General features: G+C 39.1%; 1 protein-coding gene across 2 annotated transcripts in view; it reads left to right on the top strand.

Annotated features, from left to right (window-relative positions):
• Positions 1 to 15,924, top strand: part of NWD2 (NACHT and WD repeat domain containing 2) — a 55,823-nt gene extending 39,899 nt beyond the window's left edge. For both annotated transcript variants that reach the window (XM_064511324.1, XM_064511325.1), the window contains 4 exons: positions 5,713 to 5,916; positions 7,698 to 7,842; positions 8,040 to 8,629; positions 10,270 to 15,924. In XM_064511324.1, the coding sequence (XP_064367394.1) occupies positions 5,713 to 5,916; positions 7,698 to 7,842; positions 8,040 to 8,629; positions 10,270 to 14,205 (4,875 nt within the window). In that variant the 3' untranslated portion in view covers positions 14,206 to 15,924. The remainder of the gene's footprint in view (positions 1 to 5,712; positions 5,917 to 7,697; positions 7,843 to 8,039; positions 8,630 to 10,269) is intronic.
• The last annotated feature ends 2,407 nt before the right edge of the window (positions 15,925 to 18,331 follow it).

Genomic DNA, 18,331 nt, shown 5'->3' with positions numbered 1-18,331 from the left:
AGATAAAATCTTCTCTAATGCTTCCTCTACCGTACCTTTACTCACAGCCCTCTTTCCTTATTTATTCTTCTGACTGATCTTCTCACCTATCGCCCCTGCTCAGGGAGGTCAAAGACCCAGCAGTAACAAGCAGTAAGGGGAAAGGCGACAAAATAAACTAAACTGGTGCTCCATGATCACGTATAAGATGGGAGAAGTGGGGTGGGGAAAGAGACCACTGATATTTCCACATCCAGGAGGAAGGAGAGTTCTGATAAAGCAAAATATGTCAGGGAAGTAATCACACATGTGTCATGAATTTCTTCTGAGGAAGTACATTCATTCTGCATGACGGACTGTTACTTCCTACCCAGTGTGTCCTGAGAAGTTATCCATCATCATCTCAAGTCTCTCTACCACTAGGGGCAAGCTTTGAGATTTAAAAATGTTGCACTGTGGGTTAAGTTAGGAGTTGAGGAAGTTGGTTTGCCTGCAGCTGGGTTTGGTTGCTCTCTTTAATTTTCTGAAAGACAGGTTAAGGGTCAAATAACTCCACCATCATTTGCTTCTTATACTTCATGCCAGGAACATTACTCACTTACTTACAGTAAAAATTTAGGTACTTGCACCTCATACTTCCAGTCCCTACTCCAATTAACTTTCTTACAAAGTAGCTCAGCAGCCCTGTCTTGCTTTTTGTGGAACTGAGACCAATACCCATTTGATAAGTCACCAGCTCTGAAGTTTTTGAAATGCCTATAGCTTCCCCTAGTGTACCTCTGCACTGCCTCCAAGGAAAAAAGACATGCCTTTGTGGAACACCATACAGTAACACTTCTCAAGCCAGGGAATGTAAATGCATATCCAAGCGGGGGATGAAAAAAATCTACTTCTCTCTCTGTTTCTCTAAATCTCTATTTCTCTACCATGAACAGGCAAAAAAACAGTTAAATATATTTAATTGAAGAATTACAGCTAGCAGGGACACAATGGGTAGAGGAAGCAATTTTCAGGACATCTCTTAGCCACCAGCTACTCTGGAATTCCAGCTTTCTAAAACATGGTTTAGATTAAGTGACTTAGTAAACCTTTCTGCATCTTGGTTTCAGTTGTTCACTTCAATTCAGCTCATTTTTGTTTAATTGCTTAGTTTACCCTAACAAGTAGTTGAAACATATACTCCACTGAGATTTTCAATGAATTCACATATTTGTTTTTCTTCTTCTTCTTGAAATCATGAGTGCATTGAAAAATCAATTTAAGTAAATATATTTTTTGTTTCAATTCAAAGGATTCACTGTTTTTAGCCATTAGCATTTTTGTTTTGAGATTGAGAGGAACTGGCTATTGTTCCCTCAAGGAATAAAAAGAAATAGGACGTTCTGTTTGTTTCTGGTATTAAATTCTCAGTTCAATTCACGTCATATTTATTTCTCAGAAACAACGTTCCAGCTAAGCCTGGCATATTTGGGTTTTTTTCCTCCAAATATTCTTAGCTGCAGCTGAGTATGTCATATAGCATAAGTACTTTCTGTAGCATACATTTACGATAGTTACAGTATACCAGAAACAAACAAACAAAAACTCTACAGGTATCTAACATCCTATTTAAAGAAATTTTGTATAAATCACCCTTAAAAATTGGTATCTTGACCACTACATTGCAGATTTTCAAGACATGATTTACCTGTGTTTCTGCTTATGTCAGTTAAGCCCACATTTCTGCAGACCAGGAGGGTAACTACATTTGACATGTCAGAAATTTTGCATTTCTTCCCTGACTTGAACATGCCATCTAGGCAGGTTTGCAAATACGCTGTTCTAGCACATCCAAATTCAGTATGAAGGGCAAAGAACACAGAATTTAGACAGTCTAAATATAAAAAGGAAGGTTGGAATACAATAGAACATTTCTTGCTATTTATGCTGAGGTGATTCTATCTTCAATTCAGGTACATGAATTTTTAAAAAGATCTTTTAGAAGACCACAAATTTATTCTAAATCCTTTTGTCTGAGAAGCCTAGCCCTGGGACTCGCAGAAGGCAGCAGAGAGCAAGTGACCCCAGGAGAGAGAGTGAGTCAGAGCGTTGACTTGGAAGCCCTTGGTTAGGGCCCTCATGCAGTGGGCGGAAGGATAAGGTTCATGGCCCTGCTCTGGTTAGCATTCAGTTACTGATACAAAGCTACTCAGTTTGTTATACAGAGGAGAGCAGCTCTAGCAGGAGCCTTGACACCCTGTCATTACCCCCATCGTTCACACCTAGAGGCCTGATGATGAGGGCATATGCCAGGTGACCGCAGCCTTGTCCTTCCTCAGAAGGACAGTTCAGAGGAGATTTTGAAAGAGGTCTCTTGCTCCACAGGTGGGCTCCCTCAGCACCAGCCTTTCTCTAGATCTTTCCCCACTAGCTGCAGTCTGCTCCCCCCTGTTTTCTCCCTGAGGCTGCCCTGTGGGGCACACTGAGAGTTTCTGTCAGACTGCAAGCTACAATTGCCTTGGGCACCAGTGGAAGGATACCTCTGTGACATCCATGGGAGCACCATTTCCAAACCTGTGGTGACTGGTGAACAATTTAAAATCCTAAGGCATTGTAACAGCTGAAACTTAGGTGCCTATGAGTCAGGCAGCAGCTGAAGAACCACTTAGTCCCTCCTGGTGTCACCTGAGTTAGGTGCCTACAGGCAGTTTTCAGCCTGGAGCATGAAGCATTCACCACATCTTCAGTAAGGTCAGATATTCTCACTCTCCCTAGTGGAGCTGTTCCACTTTGTGTAAGTGATTTCAGTTTTAGCTTACATAAATTTAGCAGGCTGAAAGCTGAGTCACTGGGGAGCTAACTCACAAGTGGGCAAGGCTTTCCTACTTCAGCAGCAAGCAGTTTCTGTAAGAATGATGGGGCTGACAACTAGCAACAGCAGCTTCCATCACCCAGCTATAACTAACCACTGCATACTGGTCAGAGCCCCGAATCCCTGCCTAATACCTCCTAACCTCCCATGCCTGTTGTGAAAACAAATACTTTAAGGGTTGCTCAGATAACCTAAGATACTTAGAAGGAGCATAGGTTAAAAAATTAATTGCTTAGATGTAATTCCTTCAAAGATGATTTCATTAATGTTTTTTCTTCAAAAATGTGGTAATCAAGGACTTCTCTTAAAAGAGACATAGAGAACATATTAAAAAGTATATCCATTTCAGTGTTATACGTGGAACTTCACAAGGAGTAAGAAGTAAAAATAGCAAGATTAATGCTACGAAGCCCAGCAAAAGATCACCATATCAGATCATTCACCAGATACAAAAAAGGATTTCAGTGAATCTCAGCTTTCTGCATTGGCAAAGCAGCATAAAAATTGCTGCCCCTACAGTGAAAAGTATCTGAAATCACTTGACAAAACACTGAAAATGTAACTTCTTTAATGAATTTTTGATGTTAACATGTAATTTCTTTAAAAATGGATGAATGAAACAAATTACTAGTGACTATAACTTGCTGTAATTTGACAGTTTGTTTTTATTAAAATCTACCACTAAATATCTCAGAGGACTGCTTAGTTGGAACTAAAATATGTCTGAAATTTCAACTCGTGCTGTATTAATAAAAGCTGTCGTATTTAGGTTCATGAACATTTTAGTGATGATGTCTGAAATAATTACATGACATGCACTATGAATCTGTCATGTCTCAGGATAAATCCAAATCTGTCTAGTCTCCTCCTTTTGGTCATTATGATGAGTGTGCTTGTGATTTTAATATCTTTCCACACCAAGAAGACAAGAAGGAAAAATATTTCCCATCTGAATCTAAACAGTAATTTTTTAATCTTCTTTAATAGTAACTTCAGCCACAGGCTCAACAACACTAACAGGACTACTGCTGAGGTTGCTCTGTGTTAATTCTGCAAAACTTTGTTAGATACAATTGGTTGCTGAGGGTTTTATACACGTTTGCCAGCCTAGTAGATTTAAACAGTTAATCACCTTCAATCTAATGAATCTTTAATTTGTTGTTTTACTATTAAGGGATAATGACTCATCAGGTGGGAGATTTTGATTCACAAGTCTGCATATAAAGCTGTCTCTTGGTACTAAACATAGTGTAAACATTGCTGTTCCCTTTAAAAATAATTTCATATAATAATCATCAAAATGCTGCAATGTTGCTATTGCAAATTGAAGTTTTAGGTTATTACTGTAGAGCACTGTGATATTTTTCATAAAGGTCTGAAATGGCAATATTCTTACTTGCAGACTTGGTATGGAGGAGCACAAAAACTGTGAGAAATAATATCTTGTTTAAATTCTGTGGCTTTATTTTTCCTGCTTGCATGTACAGGGAATATGGCAAGAGGGGCAGATATTTCCAGAGGCTGCTGCAAGCCTCTGGCAGAGATGCAATTCAGAACTGAAGCCCCTGGAGGAAGGTGTGCCATTCAAATATAGACCTCTACAAGTCTGAGCGTTTTTGTGGTACCCTGATAGAGTATGCTTATACAGCCAGATATAAATCTAATTGCAGCCACACCAAATGAGTGAAGGGGGAAGGGGCAGCCAAGGGAGGCAACTATCCCCTGATATATGCTGTTATATTTATAGTATCATAACCAATACTTTAATCCTTAATTTTGAAGGTGAAAAATCTGATGTGCCACAGTTTAAGGACTGACTTCCACAAACCTTTACCTTTATACTAAATATACGCACTTAAGTATTAAAATGGGGTTTGATCCATTTCTTTTTGGTATTTGTTCAGAAATGCTTTCCCTTGTCCCACTGTTCATTTATTGGGCAGCTCCTGGGGCAAGCGATTCAACATTTCTTGCCAACAAGTGAACATGAGACAGCCAAGCAGCTTGTGGTTCTGCAGTATTGATCTTGGTATTGCTGGTGTAAGCCATAAAGCCACATTTTTAATAATACTAGTATGAGGCTGTACATAACATTACGAGAATTTTCATCAAACAGAATATAAAATCCATAAGGTCCGTTATGATGGAAAGTAAGAATAAAGTCAAGAAATCAGGAATCCAGAGATGCACACTTAGGACCAAAACTGAGCTTGTTTTTTTTTTTTATGGTTGGATGCCACTGGAAGCCCTAGTGGTAAGGTGCTCAGTCACGGTGATACACTGTACACATAAATTTGGTATAGCACACCTAATGCTGGTGGTATGGGTCTTGTGGCATAGAACCATTTGTGAAATACTGATTTTGACTAATACTGTAGAAAGTCTTGGTCTTTACCACTTTTAGCGGCCAGACTACTTTGTGTTTAACAAAAAAGAGGTTCTAGGAAGGCTTGTAAGCTTGATCATCTCCATACTCTGTATTCCAGAGAAGAAGAGTTCCACATTCACTTTCGCACCTGAGATTCATGCCAGCCTGCGACTGCTCTGTATCAATAATACATGAATCAATACAATACTGTGCTTGTAAAATAAGTTGGGATTCTTTAATTATACTTTTTGAATGCCTTCGTCTTTTTGTTAGCAGTTAATATTGAGAAAGATAGTGGATCTACTTGAAATTCTGCCAAGTCGTGGCAGCAGGATGTAGCTCAGTACAGTACTGTCAATAGTAATTCATCTTGTGCTGTATCTGTTTCCCTTCCTATCAATTTCGAAGTCATGAAATTGTTACCAACCTGATTCTTATGAAAGTCAGATCCTGAGGAGAGTTTTAGCATCACTAGAAAGAGAAATTTAACCCCTACTTTCCTGCAATTACACAGGGCCTACTGGGAGAGAAATATGGGAACATCCGAATACCAGGAGAAGTTGAGTCATCAGAATTTGAAATGATCCTAGATGCTGCAGTAGAGGCTAAGCTGGAGACAAGGATTTTGGAAGACTGGTACTGCAGGGATGAGAATGCAGTGCCACCAGCATATTACCTCAGACCAAAATCTGAAATGCTGAAGAACTACCAGAATACGGTAAGTCATACATACTCATCTCCTCTAAAAAATTCCTCTCCATCAGTTACAGCGGAGGGCAGTCACCAGGGCCAGGCACCTACTGACTTTGCCGCCGACAGATTTAACTTCTACAGCCCAGTCCACACACGAGCAACTGGCTCTGTGATGTTCCCCTCTGATACATGGTGACAGGAGCAGCTGTGAAACACCGAAGAACATGATGGGTCATGGCTATTGTGTTGATGCACTGGCCATCGGCCCTGGCAAGGGCACTGTAGTCAGTAGTGCTTTGTGGACTGTTGGGGCTACAGGGACATAATTACACAGATACCTCTTTTCTCCTTTCATGCTGGAATAGGGAGAGCTCAGTCTTTCCTGGCCATTATATTGTGCTTTCATTAGAATTCAATGAACAGGATTCGCAGAAGAAATGCGCATTTTCCCTCTTATCACCATATTAGCAAAGCTCTTAACAGTCAAATGCTTAAGCGCTGTCCTGAGTCAGATCCTATGCTTTTAACTTATTAAATGTATTGTAATGGAAGATTTTTGAATACCATTAACTTTCACTTTTAAAACATGCATTTGCCTTTAACGGATTGTAATAAAAACTGTGTATTACCTGGACCTTAGTTTTACCTTCCTATACATCCTATGTATCCAAGGACAGAATTCTAGTGTACAAAAAATAAAGTATTTAATATAGGGGACAAACATTTCATTTTGAGTGCATGCTGTATTATAAAGAAAATGGAATTAAAGCATTATACTACATTCATTAATCATGTAGCAAAATACAGTATTTGCTCTGTGGCATGAAAAAAAAATTAAAACATGAAAAACATTGGCAGAGAGTTTTAATGAGTTGAAGACAGTATAATGTGGCTGATTCTGAAATATTTTTCAGAAGAACCAAAGCAAGTTTTGTAACTTTATGCATTGTTTTGCTAATGCCCACAGTATCCCTTTGAATAAAGCTTGACTTTTTTTCTTACTAAGTCTTTGTACCTGTCTCAAGCTACTGACACAAAGGAGTAAGCAAAAAGATGTTCGTAACTAAAAACTAACAGAGTTATACCTCATAATCTTACAGAAAGTAATTAAGATGCACAGCTCTGAACATATGTCAAGAAAGAGTCAGTAAGGAATTTATCCTTGAGGCTGTTCTTTCTATTATACCCTTCAACTGCCAGGAGAACAGGAGACCCCTTGAACACTTTGCCTGCAGTAAGTAATGCAGCAGTGACTACCAGCTGGCTTAAAGAAACCTCCATCATGGCATCTGTCAGTTGCCCTCTCACAGGATTCGTGTTTATATTACAGTCCCTCACTGATAGAATTACTGCTGCCATAGCAATGACCTAAGATACTGACAGATAAAATCCCATATTTTTCAAATTCTCAGTAATAGAAGTGATGATAATTTTTAGAAATATTATTGTTACTCTACTACCATTATTTCAGACTTGGGTCTCAAAACCCTCTTTCTATAAAGTTTTCGCAGTCCTATTCTTGAAGAATATTGCTTTAGCAGTTTTAGGAATTTTTAGGAATTCAGCAAATATTCAAAATAGCTAACTTTCATAACTCTAGAATAGAATACTAGAATATAGTTTATCATTCTAGAATAGAATCATGATTATCTGCAACACAAAAAGTTGAACTCCCATTTATTTATTTATAGTGTATGTATTTCTCTGTCTCCTTTTTACTTATCACCTTGAATATTAGACCTGTACTTTCTGAAGTTGTAGATATGTGTATTACAGCTACTGTTTAACTATGGATATTTTTAAAAGATGGAATCTGCTTCAAATCCTATGAATGAGAACAAATGGCAAGATATATCAGAAGAGATTAAGAAGATTTTTAAGACTGCTGTGAAATTGCTGTATGAGAAAGGAAAAATGAAACACAGCCAAGCAAAGAGATATCTTTCCTCAGGTAAAGTTTAGACTAACTATTTCAATATATTCATTCATTATCTTTTCTATCAATCAGCCTTTCCACAATCATGAGAATATATTTCTGTCAGCATCTTATAGATGCAATCATTTCAGAGTCTGCATGTTTGGGGGCGGGGGGACTCTTGTTTAATGAGAAAAAATAATAGAATCTCAGTGTTCTCTTTTCATCCCCAGCAATTGAAGATGAACTTGATTTTGCCTTGGGTAAACAAACACCAGCTTTCCTAAAGAAGTGTGTTTGCTATATTCGGAAAATTGCCAACATTGAGCGTTTCGTTAAAATTCCAGAGATGGGAAAATACATGGATGTAGTACATACAGCTGGGAAGTTTCTACGGGATCCCGAGGCCCATGAGAAGCTGATGAAGCTCAGGGATGAGTTCATTCCTACCATAGTTGCATCATCCAACCTGAGAGTGTACACTTCCATCACTCACTGTGACATGAAACTGGGGTACTCGCAGGAAGTGGAGAATCATTACATTGAAGGACTGGGTAAACAATTCTACGAAGACATGATTGACATAATCCAAGCTACAGTGCAACAGAATTTTGACACTGAGACAGACTTGCTCTATGATGAAGTTCTTCAACATTCATCACTATGTAAAACATACTCCACTTTTTATGAATATAGATGTGAGGCATTAAACATAGTTCACAGGTACATTCTACCCAGCAAAATGGGACACATTAACCCTCTTATCATATACGGAGGACCATGCACGGGGAAAACTCTTCTGTTGGCTGAAGTGGCAAAGAAGGTAAATAAATAACTTACGTAATATGGTGATCTCACGAGCACTGGTGTGTGAAGGCCAACTTAGTTTTCATTCTTCCTTTTGCCAATAGATTCTGATATCAGCCTTCAATAAAATAAAAATACTAAAACTAATATTCTGCATATTGTTGCACACATATCCAGAAAGAACCTTTTAATAACAACATCTCTGTATCGTATGCTTAATCAAAACAAAAATAGTTTTAGCAGAGCTTTTAAAACTGGTCCTACTCCACTAGTAGGAATTAATATATTTTTGAACTACGAACCCATATTTTAGAATGATCTCTTTCCTTTCTGTTCCACTGAGATCCTATGAATGTGGAACCATTTAAACATCGTATGCCAGTTTTAGTCTTACTCACAAATAAAACATGTCTTTCCAAGTCATGCTATCTTGTTTTATGTTCTCTTCAGAAATTATTCCAGAATTAGTCTGATTTAAACTTATTACAAATCTATCTATCTGTAAAAATACCTGTACTTATTTATCTGAGATAGGCCATTTCAGTCATTGAGCTGAGTACTACAGGGAGGTGAGAGAAACACTTTGTGCAACACAGGAGCAGATGCCAGCGATGACCCAGCTGGCATCTCTAAGCCTAAGTCTGTAGCTGGAAGTCACAACTTTGAGTTCCCTGCAGGCTGCTCAGAGAATTTGGCACAGTAGGCCAGGAAACAGCCGTATCAGCCAGAAGGAAATAGAAAGAGAATAATAATGTTTAAAATCCTGTCTCTTTACCAAATGTAAGTGACATTCTATAGACTCATGTTAGTTGACTGTGTGAAACTGGGATTTGCAGCTCAAGATCTCATTTCAGATCTCAGTACGTAAGTTAACCTGGAGGCTCTGGTTGTGCTTTTCTTTTAAAAATTTCTGTAATAACTTCAAGTAAGGTGAAAAGACTTGGCAAGTGAGCGAATGGACAGACCTCCACAGACCAAGAGGATTTAAAGCCACATTCCTCTCTTGCCTAGAGAGTACTCCATCCAAAAGAATGGACAAGAAAGAGTTTTTACCCCTTGCAGCAATGCGTAGGAGTGCAAGAGTCTCAGGCACACAAAGATAAGAGCATACTTCTGTGGTCCAGGAATAAGGTAACCAGTTAGGAAAGGGCAATCCTGCAGTCCCATCCCTGTCCCCCAAAACCACCACCTGACTTTATATTCAACTGGGAACAAGCTTAAGTACCATGCTGCTCTGCCATGGCAAGGATGTCAAACTTCAGACATCTGCAATAGCAGAACACTTTGTGTCCAAAGAAGTTTATTACTAAAAACGTCTACCTACTGACTTTGGGAAATGAGGCATACATTTTGCAAAGAGTACCCTTGGATTTATGGACTAAATTCTACTCAAGTCCAAAGCTCTTTGTAGATCTGGGTCTTAGTGCTTTGGAGTATTACCTGGGCTAAGTAAAGATGACATACGATATAAATTTTTTTCAGTGCACATAAAGTAAACCATCCTAGAGTTCTGCTAGTGAGAGCATTTCCATTCAATCGATAACACTTAAAAAATAAGCTTAATTTCTGTATAGTTGCTTTTCATAATCGCTATTTATAAACACTGTTATTGTGCTACCTTTAGAGATTAACTAAATTATGCTCTACATTCTATAGGCATATTCTTGGCTGCAAGAAGAGATGGGACCAGACTCCGACCCTGTGGTAGTTATAAGGTTTTTGGGATCGACCGAAACAAGTACAGAGTTGAAGAATATTCTTCAAAGTACTTGTGAACAATTAGCAGTCAACTATCGTTGCCTCGTACAAAGTTACCCAAAAAAGATTCATGATCTTCGGGACTTGTTCATAAATCTCTTGAATGAGTCTTCATTCCACAGGCCACTGGTCATAATATTTGATGCCCTAGAACAGCTAACAGATAGTGATGATGCTAGGAAGCTCTGGTGGCTTCCCATTCACCTTCCCCGTTCAGTACGGATAATTTTGTCAACACTGCCAAACAAACATGGGATCTTGCAAAAACTGAGGTGCCTTATTCATGAAGAAGACAACTACATTGAACTGACTGCAAGGGACAGAAAGATGTGTAGCCAAGTACTGAAACATCAGCTGCTGCGAGTTAAAAGAAAAGTAACATCAGGGCAACAAATTTATGTCAATGAAGCATTCTCCAAGTGCACGCTGCCTATGTTTGTGAACTTAACCTTCAAAGAGGTCAGGAACTGGAGATCTCATAAAGATGTCGATGAGTCCTCCCTTTGTGTCACCGTACATGAAAGCATAGAGCAGTTGTTTTGGTCACTGGAAAGCAAGTGCGGATCAAGACTGTTGTCAAGAGCACTTGGCTACATCACTATGTCCAAATCTGGCCTCAGTGAAATGGAATTAGAAGATATTTTAGCCCTTGACAACAGTGTTTTATATGAACTAAGTGAGAGTGTCAAAGAAAGTAACCCTTTGAGAATTCCATATATATACATTGCAAGGCTTAAGGAGGGCTTACAGGGATACTTAATAGAACGGCAAGTGAAAAACGTGACACTTCTTCTTTGGGCAAATAGGCACTTGCAGCTAATTGCCCAGAAATTGTACTTGCACAATGAAGAAGATTTGCATGAAATGCACACAGTCATGGCAGAATATTTCCTTGGTGTTTGGTCAGGTGGGCGAAGAAAACCTTTTTACAGCAGTGACCAATATTTGAATGGTTGTCCTGACCATGACAGTAGGGGCATGAATGAGGAAGAAAAGCACGGTATGGATCAGACTGCTTTTGACAGGCAGGCACCTGATCAGCCATGGGTCTTTCAGTGTAACCCATTGGAGCCTGATATCTTTTTTATCAATCACAGAAAAATGACGGAGCTTATACATCACTTGACACGATGTGGGAGAACAGATGATCTCCTGTATGGAGTCATTATGAACTTCAGCTGGCTGTACACCATGATTAGAATAGGGCAGTTTGATAAAGCACTTTCTGACATAGAGTTGGCTTACACCTACTCACAAGAAAAGGAGCTGAAATTTCTGGCTAGTACCCTCCGTAGCATAAAGTTCAAAGTAGTAAAATATCCAGGTTCGCTCTCTGCTGAGCTGCAACAGAGGCTCCTCCCGGTAGTAAGTTCATTGCCTAAACTGAGACATCTCCTTTTAGAGTGTGACAAAGATGGACCCAAATACTGCTCCATTGTTCCTTTGCATTCCTCCATGGATGTGACTTACAGCCCCGAGCGCCTGCCCCTGTCCTCCAGCTGCATGCACGTCACTGAAATTCTTCCTACTTTCAATCCCAGCACAATTATTGCTGCTTTAGAAAATGGCTCCATCAGCACTTGGGATGTAGAGACTCGCCAGCTATTAAGGCAAATTACAACAGCTCCATCTGTTATCTTAGGGATGAAACTTACTAGTGATGAAAAATATCTTGTAGTGGCTACAACAAAGAACACGCTCTTGATATACGATAACATAAATTCCTGTCTTTTGTCTGAGGTAGAAATTAAGGGGTCAAAACATTGTGGAATCGGGGGGGACTCAAATTTTATAAATGGATTTACATTATCACTCAACCATGCACTTGCTTGGCTGGAGGCCAGCAAAGATGTTACAGTAATAGATCTGCTTTATGGTTGGCCTCTCTATCACTTCCACTGCTGGTACGAAGTGACCTGTGTGCAGTGTTCTCCAGATGGAGTTTATGCATTCTGCGGACAGTATTTGAATACCACAACCATTTTTCACTTAGGCAGTGGAGAGAAGCTGGCCACCGTGACCTCCGAATTTTCTAGTGGATTTGTGAAATTCCTTCTCATTCTGGACACAGCCCAAGAAATGGTGATGGTGGACAACGAGGGGAGCCTCTCGGTGTGGAATACTGAGGAAATCGCAAATCCCCAGCTTACAGATGACTTTGACTGCAGGAGAGAAGACAGTGAAGTTGTCAGCGTAGAACTTTCTGAAGACCAAAGTGCAATTTTAATTTGTAAGGCTGTCAGCATCGAACTTCTTGACACTCGTGTGTGGAAGGTGGCTGAAAAGTTCAGAGCCAAACACAATGAGCGCTTTATATCTGCCGTGCTGTCCAAAAATGGCAACTGTATAATTGCTTCAATAGAAAATACCTCAGCCATTTTTGTTTGGAGAAGAGATACAGGACAGTGTATGGCAAGCTTACAGGAAATCTCAGGAACTATAGTCAGGCTAATTAAATCAAATCATCACAACATGCTGCTATCCTTATCCACCAGTGGTGTCCTTTCTATTTGGGATATAGATATCATAACAGCTATGTCCAATATTGACAAATCTGGCAAACCTATCCAAAGACTGGTGTTGCCAGCCAGAGGCGAATTAATTTATACATTGGATGGATCAGATTCTGTCCATAAGTGGAACTTCAGTACTGGATTTATTGAAGCTGTGTTCAAGCATGAAGGTATCGTTGAAAACTGTGTGCTGACCTCTTCTGGAGAAATAATGGTTACATCAGATGATAAATGCGGCCAGTACGTATGGCACACTGTTAGTGGTGAAAATATCTTTCGCATTAATGGACAGAAAATCTCAGAGCTGATGATTACACATAATGACCAATTTGTAGTCTCCCTCTGTGAGCAGAATGCATCCAGAGTTTGGCGGCTGGCTACAGGACACAGAGTTTGCAATATTCTAGTTGCCTTACAGAATGCATTTATAACTACTGCAAATACCTTTGTAGTTGGAATGGCAAAGAATAAAGTGTTGGCAGTGAGTCTCTGGACAGGCAGTATAACCAAGAAGTTTTCCTGCGACGACGGTGCAAGCATTGTGGATATTAAGCTGATACCAGATTGCCCAGATATTGTTGTATTTATAACATCTACTGAAACTGTGAACATCTGGAGCCTGACAGAGGAAGTCATCTGCAGACGTGTACAATTGCCCAACAATTTCTTAAAAAATTTGGAAGACTTTGAAATATCCCCAAATGGGAAGCTAGGAATTATATCCCGTGGAGATGAGAACATCAATGTACTTGATTTACACAGTGGGAAACTTCGTGTGGTTCATGCTCCAGGTGTCATCTGGCGGCAAAGGCTGTCTCGTGATGGCCGCTACCTTGTGTACATCTGTTTCCGCAATGAAGATGATGATGACAATGGTGCAGTCTCTAGTTTAATAGTCATGAGGCTAGCAGATGGCAAAAACATAGGTGCCTGTTCTCTTTATAAAACTCCCACTTTCCTTGCACTCTCACAGAGGCATTTGAATATTATTATTGGATTTGATGACGGAAGTATAGGTACTTACACAGTGGTTGATCGAGTAGATGCCGCACTGAAAATCAAAATTGCCACTTCAAACAGCCGTCAAATTTTCAACAACACAACACAAGTGATTAGGCCAAAATGTCACAATTATAGCTTCAAAGTGACTGCAGACTGCATTTGGAGGGAATCAACTGAAGTATTTGCAAGGGATAGCCCCATTACAGTTGCAGAGCCTGAGGTAAGTGAAGCAACACCAACCAAAAAACACAACTATTGCTATGAGAAAGTGTGCTCAGCCATAGATTGCAGAGGACACAGTTTTGCTGCTGACAACTGAGTGTCCGTCTGGACTAGTTTACCTGAGTAATAGTATACGTGCATAGATTGCCTTCTGAATTCAAGTAAAAATCAGTGCATTTCTTGGAAGACAGACAGAAACAGCAGAGGGCAGACCAGCTGTTTTTTCCTTGACAAATATTCTTACATTTATGTAAACAAAGAAAGCAAGTATTTAACCAATGGGCTGCAGGGTTTTTTAAATTTCGGAATACAAGGTTCAGTCCAAGATTCCATCCAGGGCCTTGATAGAAAATTTCTAGCAATACTATCAAAATTGTTATACTATTACAGAAGTTGGGAGATCTTATTTGGGGTTGGCAAACTGTTTTAACTAGAACTAAAGCTCCACATGACCTGTGAGAAGAGGCGGACCACTGTTTTCTAAACCAAGTCGCCTAGATGTGGTCAGAGCTGGGTCTATTGCTAACAGCCAACTTTATACCCACTTGCAAAAATATGTTTTTCTGCTTGATGGTGCAATGACAAGATGTCACCTGCCAACCTGGAACACTTGATACATTCCATCATCATATAAAAAATAGCTACTTTTTTTTAATTAGGATTAGTCTTTGGGTTGAACAGAGTAGGCACCAGTCAGCTGCAAACATGTCAACATTTGAGGTGGTAAGTACTCATTTACCTCAATGAAGGGACTGAAAGATCTTTTTTTAATTGCATGCAGGAATTTCTGGTTTCTGTATTGTGACAAAATGATAAAAACCTAGGTCGTAACAGGAATATAGGGTTCTTCTTTTTGGTTTGGGGAATTTTTTTGTCTTCACAGTGTGTATTAGTACAGGGTGTAATGGAAACTTTTTCAAAAAGAAAGGGCATTACAGACACACAGTTAAACACCTGTTAACTTCTTTATGTTAAAAGGTTACTATTTTTTTTGTTGTAGGAAAGTCTAAAGTAACTCCTATGTCTCCAAAGTAATCTTAATAGAAAGCTTTCAGACATGCCATGTATTAATCTTGATAACATTTGCCTTACTATCATTTCTATTCTTTCCCATGATAAATGCAGATCAGATGACCAAACACTCTGGGACTAACAGAATATGCTTGTATATGTTCTGTTCCACTAAATATAAAGGCTATCCAAAGGTTCTTTACTGTTCCAGTTTGTAATGGGTTTTTCTTACTTCCACATATTTACAAGTTTCACTTTCTGCTTTAAAACTGCTCTGAGCCTTTTGTACAGTTTTATCAGTTTTAAGGCAGAAATTGTGAACTATTAACAAATGCTTAAAAAAAAAACCATTTCACCCAGGCTGACAGTATCTGAAAGGGTGAGAAGATTTTTCCCTCCTTACTTATCTTTAAAGACGGCACATCTGTGAAAAATTTTTCAAAGGATTTAAATGAAACAATTTTATTTTTAAAGTCAGAACTCCATGCCACAAATTTCCAAGAAATGAATGCTAAGCTAGGATTTAATGTAGTGTGTGAATGTTCTCTGTACAAGCCAATATAGTATATTAAGTGACTTGAATGATTTTTCCTAACTTGTTTGCAACTAATAGATCATATTGAATGTTTTTATGTAAACTTTGTATTGTTGGGAAAACCTACCCAATCAGAGATTTATATTTTCATAAATGTTAAATTTAGTTAAATTTTGTTACAGAGTTGTTAAATTAGAAATCTATTGCAGTCTTCAAACAATATACGGTCTTGTGTATGCATTGTTTGTACTAATAAATTAAGGAAACAGACTTGCGTGTGCGTGTAGAGTTTTAACTTTAGGGAAAGCTCCAGTAGGAGACTAACATCTCAGCTGATGCTACTTCTTGAGAAGTGAATGACATGCCAAATTTATACTGGCTATCTCCACAACAGCAAATTTCGCTCTGTCAGATGGACACAAGGCATTTCCAGCTTCCATTAGCCTGTATTTAAATAATTTTTAAAGGACTATATTCATAAGGAAAATTCCAATATTTTTCCCACTTCAGATACCTAAATAAAACATTCAAAAGCCACTGAAATTCACAAAAAAGGTGCTTAGATGCTGCTTATGACTAGATTCAACACTGCCAGTGTGCAAGTCAACCAGCTGGGCAAAGGCTTGTGCAACCTACCCACTAGAAAGCAGAGAAAACCCCACTCCTATTTAGAGCTTTGGAGTTGCAAGGAAGTGGCTCTGAGATCTGCTCATTCCAGGATCCTGTCCTGAAGGTAAGCAACTTCAGCTTCTTTCCAAAACTGGGCATGACTCACACATTTCAACCTAAACGGTTTGGTGACGTGACCTCCTTACGAACAACTGCATAATGCTGGAGAGTTAATTCCTTCATTATCCTGGAAGAGTAAGAAATACATTTATCTGCTAGGAAAGTGGCTAACATCGGACAGTAACCGAGCATGACACAGAAGCAAAGTAAAACATAGATGCAGAGAAATTCTTTGTTTCTGGGAAGCAGTACCAGAAGCCACCTGTGGCCACTTCCAGCAGAGGGTCTTCTCAAGAGAGTACTCAGGCTTACTCCTCTAGTTTTCTGCCTCAGTGAACTTTGTGGTCTTTTTGCACAGTGGCACAGCTTCTTGGGGTAGGAAATAGTCCCCAGCAGAACAGAGCATCAGCCTACCAGCCAGAGCCGTCTTCCCTGGATCTCAGGCCGAAGCAGGAACTGATTCCAGGCCCTTCACTAGTTAGTCAAAGCAATAGACTAAAACATAAAAGCAGTGATGCGGTACATAAGAAGGCATGGATGTTTTCCTCCTGTTTTGACCCTTGGTGTCTCATGTTCTAGCCAAGGACAGCAAGAATGAGGCAGCACCACTTTTTCTTCTTTGTTATCAGACAGAAAGACTAACATGACTAACATGAATATGACCCATAATCCATGACCTCTAATCCCTTCAGCCTAGCGTTGGGCTCATAATTCTTGCTTAACAAAGCTGTTTAGATCCCATCCCTCTTCATAATTTATCTATGTCTTAACATAGTTGTACCTCTTTCAGCTTTCCAGCTTCCTGAATCTATTTCTTAGGTGTCAAACTCCTCGTATGCACTGCGCCTCAGCTCTGAATGCCATTAGTATCGAAATATTGCTGCTGCAAAACTGAACATTGCATGGACCCCTCATGAATCTGTCCCCAAGTACCTCTGTTGTGTTGTACAGAGGCAAAATAGTTTCTTTAACATTGATCCACCAAAATGCCAAATGCTATGCTATCTCTACATAGGAATAGAGCAATTTACTTGCTTTCCAGGAGCATTATTTGCATATTTAGAGCAAAGCATTCATTTATTCCCTATCTAAAGCATATCAATAAACATGCTCACATGGAGTCCATGTTTTATAACATAGAAGATGCTAGAAAAAGGCTATAGCTGGAAGAAAGCTTCAGAGTGGAATTAGCCGGAAATTCCTTGGTAGACAAAGGTAAGCCGCAGGTCAGCTAGAAAAAAATATTTTTATCAGTCATTTCCTTTGCACCACAGCTGGGGAATGCACAGCCCATGACTTCATTTCATACAGCCTGTGGCCATTTGACTTTTTTCACATTATTATCAGATAACATCAAAATGTGAGTTAACATGTAGCCTAGAAAAGGCATTCAGAAGGTCTGTGCAGGGCCCCAGCCCTAATTAATTGCTACATAGCATGTACGCAGATCCTCTACAGGAACCTGTGGTAACAGAAATTTTAGCCAGGTAGTTTGAAACAAAAAAACACTACTAAAACGGCTTTCATACACAAGGTGGACTATTTCAGCCACATATCAGCATAGACTCCTGCAGTTTTGCTTTGGCTTTGTCAAAAACTACATTGAAAGCTCTTTAGGGCAGGTTGATGCATCTTGCGTGTCTACATGAGATGGCACAAAATGGGACTCCAGTCATTTGGGCACTTACACCAATGGCAACAATCTGCAGTGTTTTATTTTCTGAATTAGAAGTTTAAAAAGTATATGTTTTAACATAAATATTAAGCCTACAGAAGGACAGAATTTGAAATATAATTTTATTTCTTTCAGTTTTAAGACTAAAGACAGTTTGTTTTTCACACGTTATTTTTTATGTAATCATATCAAAATGTGGACTAGGGCCTTTGGATAGTTGTGATTATGAAGGATTTGTTATTAAGAGTCATTATCAAGCCTTTAGACTACAAA

The sequence above is a fragment of the Dromaius novaehollandiae genome, chromosome 4, assembly GCF_036370855.1.
Source record: "Dromaius novaehollandiae isolate bDroNov1 chromosome 4, bDroNov1.hap1, whole genome shotgun sequence".
NCBI lineage: Eukaryota > Metazoa > Chordata > Aves > Casuariiformes > Dromaiidae > Dromaius > Dromaius novaehollandiae.
The sequence above is the reverse complement of the archived record's forward strand: the minus strand, read 5'-3'. Positions and strand labels throughout refer to the sequence as shown.